An 18,508-nucleotide genomic window follows, 5' to 3' on the forward strand; every position below is an offset into this window, starting at 1 on the left:
TGCGGCGCAGCGCGGAAAAGTGTTTTCAGTTCGCCTGCCGCTTATCTCTGCTGTTTGGACAGAGAGGTTTAAAAAGCTGGATTTTCTGTCCCTGCAGAGTAAACACACAGAACCCGGCGGCACAAACTATTTCTGGCTTATCAGCGGAGGAATGCAGCAGCTGAGGCTGAGCGCAAGTGGGCCGTCAGCAAGGCCCTGAAGGGGCCCCCTCCCCACTCCCGCTATTAGAAGTGTGAGAGCCCAGCAGGACTCAGAGGGGAGAGTTGGAGAAAAAGGCAGAAAAGGGAAAGAAAGAGGAAGAGAAAGAGAGAGAGAGGCTGAGCAGACCCCGATGGCTACAGACGAAGTTACAGGAGGGGCTCGCAAAGCTACGAAAAGCAAACTTTTTGAGTTTCTGGTCCATGGGGTGGTGAGTCGGGAAAGTTAGTGAGCTGGCTGGCTCTAAATAGGGGGATGAGTGGAAACCGAAGGCTCTGCGCGGGGCTGGAGCGGCTCCTGCGGTGTGCTCCTGGGGCACTGGTGACTGCCTTGCCAGGAGACCGCCGGGGTCCGCAAAGCCCCCCCGATGTGCTGGGATTCATTGGTGATAGGGGCTTGTGTCTGGGGGGATGTGTGCTGTGATTTTTGCTGTGGTTCTCCATGAATGGCGAATAGCATGCTTTTGAGCCTGATGGTGGTGCAGGATCTGCACTGGATCTGACCCAAATGGGCTTGTAGGACACTTTGTTCTGTAATCAAACTTGTGTTTTGAAAAACAATTCTGATGAAAGCCTAATGAAGCCGTGTGGTGCTGCCTCTGGTTCTTGTCTCCAGTCTTGGCTCTTGTGTATCCTCTGGCTACTTAACAGGTGACTTTCAGGGGCTTGGAGAGATAAGCTCTGCGGATCCGTAGCAGTCTATGGGAACTCACTCACCAGAGAATTTCAGGGTGCTGCGCTTAATTAAAGCAATCCTTCAGGCCTTTAAAAATTTTCCAGCTTTTGTTTGAGAATCAGGTCTTCGATCTCCATTTAAGGGGAAATGCTAACCCTGTTTTGCTGCCATTGGAAACGATGTTCTTTAAATGACTTGAGTGGCTGACAGCAGTCACCATTTATGACATTTGGATTTCTTGTACTGGTACACATTTGACAAAAATAAGGCTGCTAAAGAGCCTCAGGGAATGCGGGTATTGTTTGGATACTGATAGTCCCGAGTGTTTCCTCTCCTGAGGATTCTGGCACCTCCTGTGACACCTTTTTGAAGGCATCAGGTGGGGGCTCTTGTGCAAAGGTTGTGGAAATCTGTGGAGCTGGCGGCAGGCTCCCAAGTGGTCTCCGTGTTTCAGGCTCACTCCAAGGCATGCAGGATCCAGCATGTGTCCTGCAGGTCCTGGGTACAGTGGGACTTCCAGGGCTGAGGGCTTCTAGGTGGCATTCTGCGTTTGTGAGAACGGCGACCAGGTGACGTGGTGCCAGCGGCCAGGAGCAGTCTGTGGCGAGACTGGCGATGTGCAGGGATGACTGGGGAGGAGGAGGGCAGGGCTATTGCGGTGGAGGTGTTGTGGACACGTGGGTTCACTGGTCTGACTCAGGGTGGCTGTAGCTGCGCAGAACCATCAGTGAGTTGGGAGGGGTGGGCGTAGGGGATGCTTTTGCCTTTTCCAAGGTTTCTGTTGGCATTGGCATACCAGTGGTCTTCCTTTGGTATCAAGAAGAGTGGCAAAAATAGTTGTGTGAATTTTCTTCTTCCGCATCTAGATGGACCTCACGTGAAAGCAGCATGCTCTCCTCCTGAGCATGGGAATTTTAAATTTATACCAGAATGGATATAGCCGAACTCATTTCCATGACTTATTGTATGCTAGAAAAGTCTGCCTTTTCTGTCCTGGGAGTTTTGCCACTAGTGGCATCTTACTTGAATATCTGCATTTGCCTGGAATATCTGCATTTGTTTGTCGTCATCCTGCTCCTTGTTGGTGAGGCTGGGGCTTCTTGTCGGTTATTTGGCTGCCTGGGCACCCCATGAATGACCCTCTCCTTTCCTCTGTGATTATCACCTTTAGTTCTGCTGCTCCTTCCTTGTTTTTTCCTTTGGTTTCTTCCTCATCTTGGGTTCATATTCATCAAAACACAGGTTCAGTCTTCCATTACTTAAAAAAGATTTTAAAAGCTACAACTTCATTTTACCTCTTCAGGTTCTGCACCCTACCAAATAGGAGAATGTGCCATCACAGCTGAGTTTACCTCTGGCTGGCTGCTGAGTTTCGTTACCATCCACAGTGTGTCAGCATCTGAATTCATTCCTTGAAAAATCAAGTTACGTAGCCAACGTTACTGGAATTCGTTGGAGTCAAATTCTGCTCTAATTTTAGGGAAAAATCTCCTTTTTGAATTACTTGCTTTTTATTTTACCTACGATAACATTATTTGATTTGGTTATTGCAGGCTGCTTTCCCACCCCCTCCTTCCCCTCCCCCAAAAAAAGACTGGGGACAGGTAAATAGAGGTAGAATGTTGTGAGAAAATTTTTTGCTATGTGAACACTTAAACAAACAGAATAATTTTGCAGTATGTCCCAAGGGCAGTTAGCTTTTGGATTCACTTGATCTTTCTGGAAACATATGTTCCTTTGCTAAGGTCACTTTGCACTTTGCTCCTGTGCACTTGAGTTTGCCTTTGTTCTTTTCCATGTTGCCAGCTCAGAAGATGTCTTCTTCCTTGTTTGTCCTGGTCAAACGGGATCCCTCTGAAAGGTGAAAAACCTCTTAACGGTTAAAGATCTCAAGTGGGATACTTCATTCTCATCCTGCTTGAGTTCTTGATAGTTTGTTACACCTCTGGTTAGCAGCTCTTCTTTTGAAAAGGTTAGATTTCTTTCAGTTATTTATTTTTACAGTTCTTTTGTTCTGTTTACTCTTGTCATCAGGGTCTCGCGCATTGCTTTTGTGGGAAGGAAGAATTTTATTTTTCCCAAATAGTTCATCCTTTATTCTTTTTTTTTTGTTTTTTGTTTGTTACTCTGTGCTCTATTTCTAGCACTTTTATGGATAAATATGGCTTTAATCACCACATTTACATTGATTTATCTCTTTATTGATGTAGTAGTACGTTTCAGACTGTCTTTATGACATCTCTGTCTGGGTGTCCAGCTGTTGCCTTAAATTTTGTTGACCCAAACCAAGTTATTAAACTTTCTGCAGGCTGTTCCTTTTCTCAGTTTCTTCTGTCCTCTGGACCCTGCCATCGGCCTCCCTGCTGGCTGGCTCCCTTCAATGGATGTTACCTTTGTCTCTCCCCCCCTTTTTTTTTCTCTCTTTTTTTTTGTTTTCTTTTTCTTACTCAGAGAGATCTCTTCCCATATGGCCTTGAGAAGGTCCATGGTGCAGATCTTGTCACAACTCTTGTCCAGACGTCTGTCCCTTTGTGACTGAGTTGCGGCAATCTTCTCCCCTCTGGTCCCTTGTGCTGTCAACCTTGCCTGTGTCATCATCACACAAGAAGCTGCTGAGAGGTTCATTTCTGTGTCCTGTTGTTCTGACCTCTTTCATCTGCTTCTGTGTCCTTTTCTGTTCCCACTTTATCTTCCTTCCAAAACCAATCTTCTTGCCTTTTGTACACAAGATACACCTATAAAGCTCTGTGTCCTTTTCTTAACTATCAAGTCATATTTGTATTTGCAATATACTCGCTGTCAGTTCAAATCCCCTTCTTTTTCCCATAGTGATCTTGTTCTTTGTCCTCTGTGCTGTGCTTAGGAAGCTCTTCCTGTCAATTTAAGTCCTTGTCCATATTTATTTTCTGCTAGTGTGTGTTTTTTCGTAGTTCCTGCTAATCTCTGTAGTTTAATGTTAGTTACATATCAAGGCTGCTAATTTATACAGACCTCTGTATCAGTTGTGTGACTGCTTTGCTTATCCCCAGTCTCCTTTTGGTCTGTTTATCTCTCAAATCCAGTCACAGAATTTTGTGGTAGGTACAGAAACCCTGTTAACATGCAACAGCATTTAGTACAGTGAGAGAAGAGTCTCAAAGCATGCCATCATGTGAACAAATATTTAATATAGTGGTAAATAACTCGTTGCCCACGTTAAAAGAGACAAAAACCAGGTCTGGTGCCCCCAAGGTGTGTATGAAGTGTCTAATAGATTTATCAATGATCTGCAAAAGGGGATGAGTGATGAATTTCGTAAACAAATTTTGCATCTCCTCATATGTTGCTGGGTTTTGAATGAACCGTAACCCTTCAGGACGAAGGCTGGGATGTCCCCATGAGCTGCCTAGAGAATAATGCAGAAGCAGTTGTAAATCCGTGGCGTATACTTCCCAGAATATTTTTGTGATTTCGGTCATCTGCGTGACGAACCAGCAAAAAGGGGGGTAACTAGAGGGAAGCAGTAGTGGGAGGCCTGTGAAGACGTCATCAATAAGAGAATGGGATTTACTGATTTATTTATCCACCCGAGGATGGAGAGTGATTAGGAAAGTTGTAAAATATCTGTCACTGGGGGCTCTTAGGCACTGGTTAAAGAAGTAAACATCTATCAAAGACGGTGGAGATACTGGTGATAACTTTGAGATGAGGAAAGACTGGATGACCTCAAGGACTCATACTTCAGTGTGTTATAAAAGCTGCATTTGCTTTATTAGAATGGGGAGAACTAAAGATATTCTCCCCAAATGGAATGGTGATCTGTTTTAAATGGATAAAAGTCATTGTCTCTTCCAGCCAGTCATCAGTTTGTAGAGATCACTACTAGTAGTAGTGAGGTGAGGAGAATGTTTGAAAGTAGAAAAAAGTAGAACTTTACTACTGAATGGAACTAGTTAGAACTTTGCTAATGAAAAACATCCCACTAATTTTTATATTATCATGGATGTGAATACTATCTGGTCAGAGCATAAATCACCCAACACTAGAGAGGCTGGGAAAGAGGCTCATGAGTTTTGGACAGTTTGTTCCGCTTCCGTAGGACAGGGCTGTCTGCAGGGTTCTCTGTGCTGGGACGTGGCCGGGGAACAGGTCCTGGAAGGGAGTCACTGGTTTGCTGCGTATGTGTTCCCTGTTTTATTGCAGAAGGAGATGTTGGGGGTGAGTGTAGGGCAGCCTGGAGAAATCACAGGACCTCACCGCAGTGAAGAAATCTGATGGGGAGGGTGCTTGCAGAAGGCTGGCAGACTGAAAACATGGTACGGCGTTCACCCGTGCAGGCAGGCTGCCAGTAGGAACTGAAGGTTTGTCCTTTCCTAGCACTGGACTAATTGCAGGCTAACAAATACAGAAAAGTTCACACATAATGGAGAAAAGAAAAGCCTATAAATTCCAGTTGGGCTTTAGTAGAGGTCAGTGTGATTGTATGCAGCATGGGCTTGTTGAACAAATCTGAGTTGCTCATTGGGAAAACTTGGATTTGCTGATGAATATAGGTGCGCAGGTGTAATTGATCTGTGAGATGTTGCAATTGCTTTCCTGTTTTTTTAAAAAAGAACCACTGTAGGAATATGAGAACAGTGACCCTGGATCGTTTAGGCCAGTGTCCCAGTGCAGGGCGCAGGGGAAGGCTGCCCGGGAGTGCAGGAACAAGGCAAAACCCTGGTGATGCTTCACCCACACACTCTGTGCTTTGTAGCGCTGGAGCTTTCTGACCCAAAGCTGCCCGCTACGGGTAGTACCTCTGTGTGCATTTTATTTGTGTCAGGGTTAGTTCACTGAGCCCATATAAACTTTTAGCATTCACAGTGCTTTGTGTCAGGAATTTTTGCAACTTACCTTCCATTTAGAAGTACCTGGTCCTGCCAACCGCTAGCTGCTGCCTCATTGCGGTGAGCCCTGGTCAGCCTCCGCTCTCCCCGTGCTGGTCATGGTGTTGCAGGGCTCTGTTGTTGCCTCTCGCCTCCCAAAGCCATCCTCTGCACAGAGTCGAGGCGCGTTCTGGTCGTTCTTCACACAAAATCCATTCCAGGCATTATATCACAGTAGTGGACATGATCAGATGGATTAAAATGAGCAAGCTGATGGAACTCAGAGGTGGTATACAGGGTTTGTTGGTTTCCATTCCAAAGACTTTTTTTTCTTTCTCTTTGGTTGCATCCAAGTACTTCGTTTGAGGTTTGGTGTCTGATTATTCTGAGCTGTGAAAGGCCATCCAGGAGATAGGAAGGTGGTCGCTGAATTTTGCCTCAAGTTACAGTTCATAGTTCTGTAAAGGTGACGTTTTCTAAGTTAAAGATTTTTGGATTGTCGTGATCATTATTTAAAAATGGGTGTAACCTGGAACGCTGGGACCCTGATTCTGGGATGTGAGAACTTTTGGGAAATGGAGGAAGGTGAATATGGCAGACAAGCACAAAGGATTGCAATACTCTGATCTTTCTGCTTACTAAATCTCTAAAAGATTCATAGACATTAAAAGAGAAGGAACTCATATGAGGTAGCATCTGTAGCTACAGGAGAGAAGCCGTCTACACCTTTTTTTCTTGGACTTCCGAGTCCGTTTTGAAACGGCACATTCAGTTGGGAAACCATTTGTGCAGTCAGAAACTTGTTGCCATCAGACAATTCTCAGTCCAGTCTAAATTCCTCAGCTGTTCCAGATCCTTCTAGTGACCCATTCTTACCTCCAGACAGCATCTGGCATCTCCCCTTGTGTATGTTAATGCCTTATAGAAATCGGTAGCCTCTGTAATGCCTTTACACGAATCATTGTCTCGCCAAGGTAGCTTCTATCTTTAGTTAAAAAAAAAAATGCTGTCTGTATACTTCATAATTGTTGTTCTTCTTCTGGAAATCTATCGGTTTCTCTGTTAACAAGAAGCCCGTGGCTGTTCACTGAGCACCATCCGAGCCCTCCTGCATGGTGCCGAGAGGGAGAGTCCGTCTCTTTCAGAACAGAAAATCGCCGTAGGTGCAGCTCGATGCTGCGTTGCATTGCAGTGACTCCCTGCTCTCTGTTCAGTCCCTTTCTAAGGTTCTTGTAGGTGTTTTTGCTTTCCTTTTCTTGACATCTTCTTTTCCTTTTACCCATCAGTTCTCCAGGTTATTTTTCTCTATCTGCTGTGTCCAGACAACCCTCCTTTGTTCTGCTTCAGCGTTTTGGCTGCTGTGATGTTGATGTCCCTTGAGAAAAGACTCTGCAGTAGAACTTTCTAGTTCTAGCACCGCTCCTGTGTTGTCTCATCTCTGCCCTCAGACAGGAGAGGTTCCCTTGAAGAATGACAAAGAGGAGGAGGACAGAGGCAGTCCTCTGATGTGACAGGAGGTTCAGGCAGGGGAGAAAATGGAAAAGCCAGATGTGTGGTTTGGGAAATGGAAGGTGGTGATGGGGACGCGGCGCAGCCGTTGGGGAGGTGATGTGCGTGCTGCACAGAGGGTGTGCTTGGCTTGGGAGGGGGCAGCCAGGGCAGCGGTGGGCTGTGTGCAGGAAGGCGGGCGGTCGGCAGAGTTCTTAGGGAGCAGCATGCATGCAGGAACGTTGGTTGTGTGCCTTTCTCCGTGTGCCGTACTGTTTGGCTTTGTCTAGCTGCTCCGCCAGCAGCTCTGCTCCACTCTCTGCTTCGTCTCCTCAGGGATGCGCATGGTCCCTTCACCGGGGGATGAGCGGTGGTCTTCCGAGTTCCCTGTGCCCCGCAGCGGCTTTGGCCTCTGCTCAGTGGGGTGTTTGAAGTAGTGCAGAGCAACGCGTGTGTGTGGAGTCAGCGGAGGAAAACGGGAGGGGTCTGTGGGTACGAACAGGCTGGGTTGGGTAGGGGCTCTGGGGTGGATGGTTTCCCAGGAAGAAGGACGTGGCAGTGCCGTTTGGCGTGGCAGGCTTCACCGGGGATGGTGCCTGTTGAGGACAGATGCCATCCCTCTGAGAAGAGGGCAGAGACAGATCCTGACCCGCCGGCAGGTGCACCTCCCAGATCTTTTTCAGATGGCCTCGTGGTGTTGTGATGCTCTTTAGTACCAAGACTTTTTTTTTTATGTCAGTATTGTGGAAAATGCAATGTATTGTCTGTCACTGTCTTGTCTCGCACATATGTTTGAGAGCAGAACAAGCTTTCAGCTAAGGTGAGGTACTGCCCGCGTGTTCGTTCTCCTTTTATGAAAGTCTAGGTAGAGGAAGCATTTCTGTATCTCGGGAGGCTGGTGCGCTTGCAGCAGGGAGATGGCAGTTGCACAGTGAGTGATATTTCATCCACGGGTGATATGGGCGATAGGAACATGGAGAGGGAGGGAAGGAATGAGGCGGGGCAAGGGGTGAGACTGAATATGCTTTTGCTGCAGCTGTCTCCTCTTTCTCAGTTTTGCCCTTTCTCTATTTTGATGCTTAACAGAGGGAACCGAAGGAAGTTCCAAGATGTCAGGCTTAGATCCCGAGTAGATCTGGCTTGCTGACCTTGTTCTCCCGGCCTTTCGGTGTCCTTTACGGATGAAGAGAGGCGGGCTGCGGTCTGATCCGCGTGGCCGGGCAGTCTCCAGGAGGGGTGAACATGAGCTGGCTCTGCCCAGGGCCTCGTCTCTTCAGAGGGACTGTCGAATGTCCCCGGCTGACTGACAGGCGACAGCGGCCCGTGGTCTGCTCTTTGCTGGAGGATGGCCACAGCGTGTAGATTGGCAGACAGCAGAGAGAGCTCACGTACGGGCCCCAGTGAGGAGCGTGTTCTGGCCATTTGTTTCTGCTGACTCTGCCCGGGTCAGCAGGTGGGGGCGAGCACGTGGGCACGGGGAGAGCTGCGCAGTTCCAGCAGCTGTTGTAGCTCCGTGCTACGGGAGAAGATGTTTCCAGCTCTGCACAAACCCTCAGTTATGCCTCTTGCTGCCGTGCCCACATCGGTTTCCTACACAAGTACTCGCTGAACCCACCCGCTCGGCTTCCTGCGCTTGTCTCTCTCCTGCCTCAGCCTTAAAAATGCCAATTGTAGCCGCTAGCTCTCTGCTGATCATTCGTTCCCCTTCTTTCCTTCTCCAGTTTCCTTCATGCATACAAGTGCAAGGAACATCTGAGACTCGTGGTGATCAGGGCGAGTGCTAAGCTGGGGCTTTGGGCGCTACAGTGCCTTTGGGTGGTTGATTTGGAGATGCAGATCCAAATTACATCTGGAGTTATATATTTAGAAATTATAAAAGGATTATATAAACCTGAAATAAACTATTTTTAAAATTTTTATTTTATTTATTAATGGTACAAAAACCATTTTCTTCCCACCCCCCAGTGGACTGTCTTGCATTCGTCTGGGGTGCACGCACCTCACTTTGGAGACCACTGGTGTACAGCTCCCGGGTACTTTCTCAGTCTTCAACTGTTGCTAACTCAGAGGAGTTTCTCAGCCAGACGTGTTTCCCATGCCGTTAGCGCCCCGTGGAAAGGGGTTCCCCAGGCTCTCCCCCTTTGGTGCCTGTGAGCCTGGCTCTGCTCCGACAGTGGGTTCGGTGTGCTGGGGGGCAGTGAACGCTCAATCCCCAGCTGCCCTCTCCAGGCCACTCCTGACTTTGCAGAGCTCTAGCAAATGCCCCCTTATATTACCTTGGGTCACCTCTTTCCAGATGGAAACTCATAGTATATTTACTTTTACTTAACGTGGATGCAGTTCCACATCTCGATCGCTTCTGTGCCGCTCTCTGTACTTTTTTCAGATCTACTCTGCCAGTCCCGAGCTGCAGGGACCAGAGCTTGCAGCATTCAGCATGTGGGCAAGTCATGGACAGTGGCGCAGTGATGTTCTCTGTTCCCTTCCTTGTCATTTCTGGCGTTTAATGGCTTTTTTTGACTCTAGTAAGCAGTGAGCGGTTTTTGGTGGTGATTTTTTTTTGATGGAAGTGTCTGTTTAAACTCCAAGATCTTGCTTCTGTTGGGCAGCAGTCAGCTCAGAGCCCATTGTTTTTTATATGTGATGACTGGATTGTGTTTTCCCCGTGTAATTCACTTCAATATTTATTGAAATCAATTTTCATCTTAAGTGTTCATTCTGTCTCATAAAGTCCTTCTGGAGTTTTTCGATGCTGGCCTTCATCCTTGCCAATTTAGAATTGAGTTTGCTGTGTCCTGTACAGCATTAAGCTTGTGATTTGACCCAAAGTGTCTCTCCAGAGCACGCTGAAGTCCACATAAATGTCAGGACTTCAGAATGCCTACAGGAGCTGCTGACGAACGACCACATTAATTTTATTTTATTTCAGTGGCTTGATCAGAGACATGACTTTTTTTTAAAGGATTCTTGTCGCTTTATGAGCTTACACCGCTCTCTGGTGTAGGTGAAGGAGAGGGCTCTTAGTGGAAGACGTCTCGTTGTGTTTTCATGGTTCCCCTTGGCTCGTTACCGTCTCCCTGCTGATCAAAGCACCCTGCTCGTCAGTGCATCTGAAGCACAGTAGATATGAGCTTGCTTGAAGCTTTGATTAGCATGTGAACTGCACCCATTTGGACGGCGTACAGCTGCCGTGGAGCTTGTTCTTCTGTCGGAAGGTAGAGCTGCGAGCTGGCCTGGGCACGGCACTGACCATGGGGTGTTCTCCCAAGCCCAGCATTTCTCATCCCTGTTTCCCATCCGCTTTACCACTGAGTTCCTCTTTACGATGTCCAGGAAATACCATCTGGAGCTCGTGTGCTCTGTGTTGCTGCTTAGTGCTTATCAGGATGGTCAGAGTGGGGAGCGTGCTGGAGCTAGTGTCCGATCGCGTACAAATGTCTGTGCAGCAGAAGGAGCACAGACCAAACCGGCTCTTTCTGTTTCGCTTCTTCTCTAGCGACCTGGGATGCCATCAGGAGCTCGGATGCCCCATCAAGGGGCTCCCATGGGTCCCCCAGGCGCCCCGTATGTCGGAAGCCCCTCAGTGCGACCTGGAATGCCCCAGACTGTGATGGAAACCACGAGAAAGCGCCCGGCGCCGCAGCAGGTCCAGCAGCAGCAGGTGCAGCAGCAAGTGCAACAGCAGCAGCAGGCCACTCAGAACCGCACCAGGAGGTGAGTGTCCGGAAAGAAAACCTGGGAGAACAATTTGAGGAAGAAAAAACGATGTCTTTTTAGCAATAGGTAAGACCTGTAAGATAAATGAGACAGCATAGAAGATTTGTATATGGTCAGTTTCTTAAAGCAGGAAAAACACTGGCAGATTTTACTCCTTACTTTGTGAATGGTCTTGAAAAAACTGACCTTTACTGATGTCTGGTTTTGCACTCACGATGCTTTTACCTCACAGGTCTATCAGGCTATAAATCTGGCTGTTATATTTAGCCTTTAAAGTTAATTAACAGTTCTCTTCTAATATAGTACAATTACTGTATTATTTGTTATCTGTCCTGTATAGTGTCTCTGATTTCTGACTGGCTAACAAGATGGTTTGTAAATGAGATAAGTGGAAAAAAATTTTGATTGGTGATGTGAATACTTGTACTGTGGTCAGTCAGGAGAGTGGTCATAAAACTTGCAGCTGTCACAGGCATTCCTACATATTGAACAGAGAGATATGTATAGGAAATAATTTCATAGATTTAGAGGGATTTTTTTAAAGGAACTTTCTTTTTAAAATATGCCCACTTTGTACAGTGATGAATGCATTCTGTCCTAAATAGCAGTTTGCTAATTTATTTTTGTAACTTATTAGACCTCAGCAGTCTGGAGTCCCAAGTGTGAGCCAGTTCCTGATCAATACGCAGGGTGCAGTCATCTAGGTGGTCTGCCTTTTGCAGAATCATTATAGGTGCATATATAGATTCAGACAGGGATCTGGTGGTGTCATCGCATCTAGTTGTGGGTGGAACCTGACTGTCCAAGCTCAGCGCTTCAGGAGCCCTGCTCAGTCCAGGTTATATGCCTTGGATCAGCAAGCCAGACTTGGGAATGCTGATGTCTGGGATGCATCTGGAAAGGACACCAGTCCTGAGAGTATTAATACATTGCGATTGAATAAGATCGAATACAGAAGGAATGTGTGTGAGAGCAGCACGTGAGCACAGGAGGTGCATGTGTGCCGCAGAGCTCTTGCCCAGCGCTAGCCAACACGCACATTCCACAGCACCTCCCAGGAGGTGCTCCTGGAAACCGCACAAATACAGCGCAGATATAACGCAAGACATTGCCACTGCTGGATGATTACAGTAAACTTCAGTCACTAACTAGTTTCCAGGGATCATTAAGGAAGAGTATTTTCTGAAAGCTGATGGCCTAGCTCACAGAAGGAAGCAGTTCCCCCTCCCCAGTTCTTAACTTCAGTGCTTCTAGTTTGGAACCCAGCACTGATCTCTGCTGCGCTGAGTCCAGCTCACACCAGTGATACCTGGGCACTCAGAAAAGTTTCTCTGTTTCTTCTGCCATGCCTTTCCTCCAGATAATGTGTTGAACATTCTCCCCTCCTTCATTTCCACCTCCCTGTCATTTCCCATTTAAATTTTTCTGGTTTTTTTCAGGCAAACTTTTCTGGCAGCTTAGGTCTAATTCTAGGAGAAATTGAGTCCTATGTTTTGTGGCATAAACAGGCCAAGAAGGTGTAGTCATCCTTTCTTGGCAGGTTTGGTGGAGACAAAAATCTAATTTCTGTAATAGACTCTTGGAGAACTGGTTGAGACCCAAGTTGTTGGGGGTTTTTGGTTTATTTGTTCCTTGCTTTTTAATTGCACGCCTTTGGGGTTGTTGCAGGCGCATGCGTATAGCATTTCCCTTTGAGAGGATGGAGCTTGCTCAGGCATTACTTCGAGATTCTGTGCAGAGTTTCAGTGCAGATTTGATTTTGTGAGCTGTGCACGGTGCTGGAGGTTCACACTATGTCACATTCCAGTCCCGTTATTCGTACACTTTTAAAAAGGGAGGTTGGGTGTGACCGTGTGGATGAATTTTCTGCCCCCAGGAAGGATGTAGTTTGCACCTCCAGGTACAACCAGTTCCTCAGGCTTGGCTTAAATGGGGATGGGGAGGAATCTAGGAATCTGGTATTTCAGGACAATTTTCATATTAGCAAACATAGGAAGGGAGTGGGCCACATCGCTGTGCGTGGAAACAGCTCTTAGGTGGAGATGGCTGATGACAGACTTCCCGTATGGAAACAGCGAGGAGGGGCACCCTGTGACATGGCAGAGCCGCAGCAGGCGGTTCACCTTCTCCTGTTTGTCTGTCACAGGCGGAGTGATTAATCTCCTGCTTAAGATAAAGGCCTCTCAAAGTGTAGGGGTGAAGAATAAGTCCTGAATTCCCTCTCGGCCCTGTTAGAGAAAGCCAGGGGACAGGCTTGGTGGGCACAAACGGCGCTTGAAATCTGAAGAATTCAAAAGACTATATTTGGCAATCTCCCCGCCAGTACCATTTCCTAGGCACATAGACATTTGTGTGTATGTACGGGAACACGAGTGTGTTTTTAAAAGCACAGATCTATGAATGGACACATTAGGTGTGTACACTGCAGGCACAGGCGTATCTTCCCAGTGTGCGTTCATGTAGATAAACAGCCGTGGAAGCCTCAGCCCAGTCACCTTTGTATATTGCTCATGCAAATGCATTACAATAAAACAGGTGTGTGTGCACAGGGAAGGGTGTGCATATGTGCTGTTTTCATACTCCTATGAAAGACACGTATGTGTGTGTGTTTTCATCAGCACTCAGTTCAGGGCATGAAGGAATGAATGCATGCGGTCTGTCTGAACCAGTTCACGTTCTGTTTACAGGCACTCGGCCCCTCACACGTGCATGTGCGTGGGTTTATCTCTGCACACTTCCACACGTGCTCGCTGTCGTCCTACATGCTTTTTCTGTATCTATAGGCAGCATGTGCACATGCACTTGCATACATTGCCGCCCTGCACCGTGGAAGATGCTGTGATCAAAGAACTTGCACACTTCTTTCCAAGATGCATAACAGACAGCCCTGATTTGTTCTTCGCTAACTACCTCCCCAGGCTGCTGAGAGAAGGGGTCCTAGGGCCTGGGCATGGGTGAGACCCTTTTGCTGATGCATGCACAGCTGTGCACCAGCATGTGGAGATGTCAGGATAATTTAGCAGGTGGCCTCGTTACTCCTAGATCTGTCACCATGGTAACGTGTTTTTTTCTTTAAAAAATGTACAGTGCCAAGAGGAGGAAGATGGCTGACAAAATTCTCCCTCAGAGGGTGAGTCGCTTTCATTTCCTATTCCCTTCGCAATCAGTCCAGCATCTTAGTGTAATTAGAGGGATTTTAGAAAATACTTTAACTTTTTGTTTAAAAATCTAATTAAAAAGTAAGTAGGCAGTGGGTGAAAGTCTAGAGGAAGGCTGGGGCTGGGGCTGGGGGCTTGGAGCGTGGAGCAGCCCGGCCCCATCGTCCCCGTCCTCGTGCGCTGGGTTAGCCGAGGCCACTTGCTGGATGGACAGTGGTGCTGGGCTGCAAAGTACGCAACTTGATGCTGGGGCCCGCTGGGTCTCGGGGATGTTTTGGATCAATTTCTGAGGCTGGCCAAAGGCTGGTTCGGAGCACAGCTGTTTCTCCAGGAGATGGGCTCGCTCTCAGGTCTCTCTGGCCCAGCAGAGCTGCCAGGTTCTAGTTTTTGCCGTTGTGTCCTGGAAAGACTGAAAAGCACCAGTGTAAACAACAGAGTTCAAGGGGCCTGCAGTGTCCAGAGAGTTATTAATTCTCTTATCCCTGGGGATATGTCTAGCTTTTAGTGTCTGCCTATGCTTGATCCTCAGAGCTGAAATCTTCTGCTTCCTTTTTAAACATTGGAATTTCTCTCTGCTCCCCTTCTCTTTCATTATTCCCAGACTTTTCCTTTCTTGTGTCTTCTTCAGTGCAGTTCCCCCAAAACCTACTTGGTCCCAAAAGGCAAGCTTCCTTAGTCTTCAAAACACACACCCCTTTTTCTGGGCTCAGAATCCCTTTGGCAGGTGTGCAGATCTCCATGTCCCTTTCAAGTCTACCTCTCCACTGCCAGTGTAAACCCAAACTTGCCGGCAGCCTCCAGGTTCTCCTCTGTGCCATTCCACAGGTACCTGGTGCCAGCCACCCAAGCTGGGGAGCCCTCTTTGGCACTCCTGATGTCATATTGTCACTTCTTCTCATGTAATTCCTGCCATCCTCTGAAAGTGCAGCCTCTCACAGGTTGGCCGTTAGATCTCTCATGCTGCTGTCTTGAAAGGACTAAGCTGCCATTAAATCCAGACCTTTGAACTCTTGCATCCTCCATGGTGTTTGTGTGAAAGCCTCATTCCTGCATCTGTTACCCACAGACTTTTTGCAGACTCTTGCTTGTGTTTTCTGGGAGCTGTGAAGGGCAGAGAGGAAGATATTAAATGCATTTAACTCTTGAAAACCATCTTCTGTAACCATGGAAAAGGAGGTGGGTTCTCCTTGTTACTTGCTGTGACAGTGAGTCGGGCAGTTGGCACAGATAGCCTGCTGCTGCACTTCCAGGCTCTCTGGTCAATCCCGTGCTATGGTGCTGGAGCGTGTTGCTGGTTGGGTAGGGTCACTCAGATGCTACAGTTCAGCTTTTTGAGAAGGATTTAATTTTGCAGGGATATAATCATATGAGAAAAGTCAACCTCGCAAACTGTTACGTGCAGAAAGATAGAATTATGGAACTGCATGGGACCTCCTGGCGCATCCAGTCTGGTTCCCTCTGTCGTGGAAGCCACTATACAATTGCTGCCTCAACAGCCATTAGGTTCATTACTTCTGAGATACTTCAGATCCAACAGTTGGGGTTTTTTTTTCTTTTTGATAGGCTTGGCAAGGCAGGTGCTTTTAGTTTGCCAAGTAAGAGGGGCTCCTCACAATTCTAATTCTCCCAGTCCTCCGTTACATCTGTTCCAGGTTGAATTCACCTCTTCAGAACCTCTTTAAATTTACCTCTCAGGAGACCAGAACTGTACATAGTATTACAGATTACCAGTATCACCAGTGCTTGAACGTCACTAACACATTTTTATCTCTACTGGAAATAGCCAGTAATGAAGACTGGGATCACATTTTATTTTTTATGGCCTTACCACATTGATACGGCATATGGTCATTCTGTAATACTTGCAAGTGTTTGTACTTTCTATTGTTTGCAACTGATGAATTCCCATGTTAGAGCAGGAATTAAGGGTATAGACTCTGAGGAACATGATCCTGTGCTTTATAATGCTGTATTTCATCCCATTTCTGTTGTACAGCTCTCAGTTTCCTTACATTCTCTCTGCTGTCTTCTGCCTTGTGTTGCCAATGGCACCCAAATTTGTCATTATTAAGTTTTGTTAGCATACTTCTCCTTTTTGTGCAGGAGCTATTAATGAAAATATCGAAATAAAATCAGTTTCAGAGATGGTCCATGAGGTACTTCCTACTTAATACTTTTTTTCTATGCTACTTCTTTACCACATATTGTTCTTGTTCTAATCCCCATTTTTCAGCCTTAAGTAGTGGTTCCCTTTATGACTATATGTCAAATGCTTTGCTGAAATGCAGGTCAGTTGGATCTACTGCGTATCTTTTGTCTAAAATGCAATTTTAATGAAAAGGAAGACTTGATTAAGCCCAGGCTGACACACTGTAATGTATCAAGGCTTAGCATTTTGCATTAACTCCAGTTGCGTGCAGCAGGCTGTACCCCACCCCATTTTCCTTACCTCTGGGTTCTTCCCTTGTTCTCAGGCCACTGAAACCCTCGTCCAGTCTCAGCAAAGTTCACAGGCATCCTCATTCATACCTGGGGACCCCGATCTCTGGAGCTGATGTGGCCTCTGTGACCCAAGCCCTGCAGTTGTGCCTCAGTTTCTGCCTCAGGCCACAAGCTGTCTGCAGAGAAAGGCGGCTGCACGGCACATTGCGCCTCTTCTTCCTCCTGGCCTTGTCTCCTCATTGCTCTGGTCAGTGTCTCTCAGGTCTGAGTCATTCCGTTTTCTCCCAGGCACCATGGCTGTGAGTCACTCTCCTGTTTCTGTAGCTCCCTTGCCTGCCTGTGCTGGTGCAGGAGTCTCAGATGAAAATCCCTCTGAGTCTGTGGCTGTGTGTGTCTCAGCTTTTCTCCATTTAACTGGCTGAGGGGAGTGCAGCTCTGGAACAGCAAACGGCGTCTCCCTCACCTGTGCTTATCTCTTAGTATTGGCTGCTGTTCTTCTCACTGGGCCCCACATTCCCCCAAGGGCTCTTTGTCTAGCTGTGCCGACAGGTTTTTGTGCAGCTGTCCTCCCCTTTTCATCCTCTCTACTTCATTCTCCTCTACGCAAATGTTCAGTCAGGTCCTGCTGCCGTTCAGTGGCCACCACGTGGGATCTCTGCACAGACCTGAACCACAATAGCTGTCCTGTTGTTGGGTCACTGTGTGGCTCCTGTCCACCTCTTTCTCCATCTGAGCCAAGCAGAGGTGAGGAACACCTGGATCTGTCAGGGTTGGGGATGTGATAAGAAGGGGCAGCTTTGGCTATACCAACTGTGAAATAATGAAGTTCAAGATCTTGAAGGGAATGAAGAAGGAGCGTAGCGAAGTACAGATCCTGGACTTCGGACAAGCAGAGTTTGGCTGCTTCAGGGAACTGGTAGGTGTGGTCCCATGGGAAGCAGCTCTGAAGGGCAGAGTGGCTCAGGGAAGCTGGCCGGCCTCTGGGGACCCTCCGGACACAGAAGAGTCTGTCTTGATGTGCAGGAAAATGAGCAGATTTGTGAGGAGCCCAGATTAACTAAGCAGGGAACTCACAGTGGAGGTCCCAACATCAAAAGGCAGCGTATGAGAGGTCGAAGCAGGCACAGGCTACAAAGAAGGAATTTAGAGCACTGTGTCAAGTTTTGAGACCCCCAATTCGACATTGTCAAACTGGACTGAGTTGAGCAGGGGGTTGTCAGGTCGGTCACAGGGCTGGATCCGCACACGAGGAGAGACTGGGAGAACCGGCCTTGTCCAGCCTGGAGGGAGGATGGCTCTGAGGGGACCTGATAGCAGCTTGTCAGCTCCTGAGAGAGGATGGTCAAGAAGAAGGAGACAGACTTTCCAGTGGAGCATGGCAGGAGAACGAGAGCCAGCAAGCGGAAGTTGAAACAGGAGAGGAGCTGGCTAGATGTAAGGAGAAACTTTTTCACAACAGGACAGTCAAGCATTAGAACCTAGAGAGGTTGTGGGATCTCCACCCTTTGAAGTTTTCAAACCCCAGCGTAAACTTGTCATTGACCCTGCTTTGAGGAGGAACTTGGACTAGAGACGTCCCAACATCCCTTCAAGCTGGTGCCTGTGATCCAGCTGTGTAGAGCATCTCTAGCAGAAGCCTCCAGAAATGTTGCTTTCATATGCCATCTGACTCCCTGCTCTAGAGCTGATGCTTTTCCATGCTGATAGACTTTGTGGGCACCTCTCCAGTTGTTTCTCTGGACTGTACGCCTTAGAGGTTTGGCTGGGTCATAGATGCTGCACAGCCACTGAACCCAAAGCAGGTACTGAGTTGCTTTTACTGGAACTTTGAGAGTCACTCATAATCCTAATTCAGAGGTGTGACCTAGAGCCTTCTTTTATGTAATTAAACATTCAAATATGAAGAGTGTAGAGCTTAGGCACTTACATGTATTGCTTCTATCTGCCCATGTTAGTCTGTGCTCATAACGGATTACCATGAGC

At 47.4% G+C, this 18,508-nt stretch overlaps 1 protein-coding gene across 1 annotated transcript in view; it reads left to right on the forward strand.

Annotated features, from left to right (window-relative positions):
• Positions 1 to 331: 331 nt before the first annotated feature.
• The window catches only part of LOC104469006 (SWI/SNF-related matrix-associated actin-dependent regulator of chromatin subfamily D member 3-like), a gene marked incomplete at its 3' end in the record, with an annotated part of 38,116 nt that continues 19,939 nt past the window's right edge, over positions 332 to 18,508 (forward strand). Inside the window, exons 1-3 of the mRNA XM_010083328.1 lie at positions 332 to 409; positions 10,705 to 10,922; positions 14,013 to 14,055. Of these exons, the coding sequence (XP_010081630.1) occupies positions 332 to 409; positions 10,705 to 10,922; positions 14,013 to 14,055 (339 nt within the window). The remainder of the gene's footprint in view (positions 410 to 10,704; positions 10,923 to 14,012; positions 14,056 to 18,508) is intronic.

Source organism: Pterocles gutturalis, unplaced genomic scaffold (genome assembly GCF_000699245.1).
Source record: "Pterocles gutturalis isolate BGI_N339 unplaced genomic scaffold, ASM69924v1 scaffold34500, whole genome shotgun sequence".
Lineage (NCBI taxonomy): Eukaryota > Metazoa > Chordata > Aves > Pterocliformes > Pteroclidae > Pterocles > Pterocles gutturalis.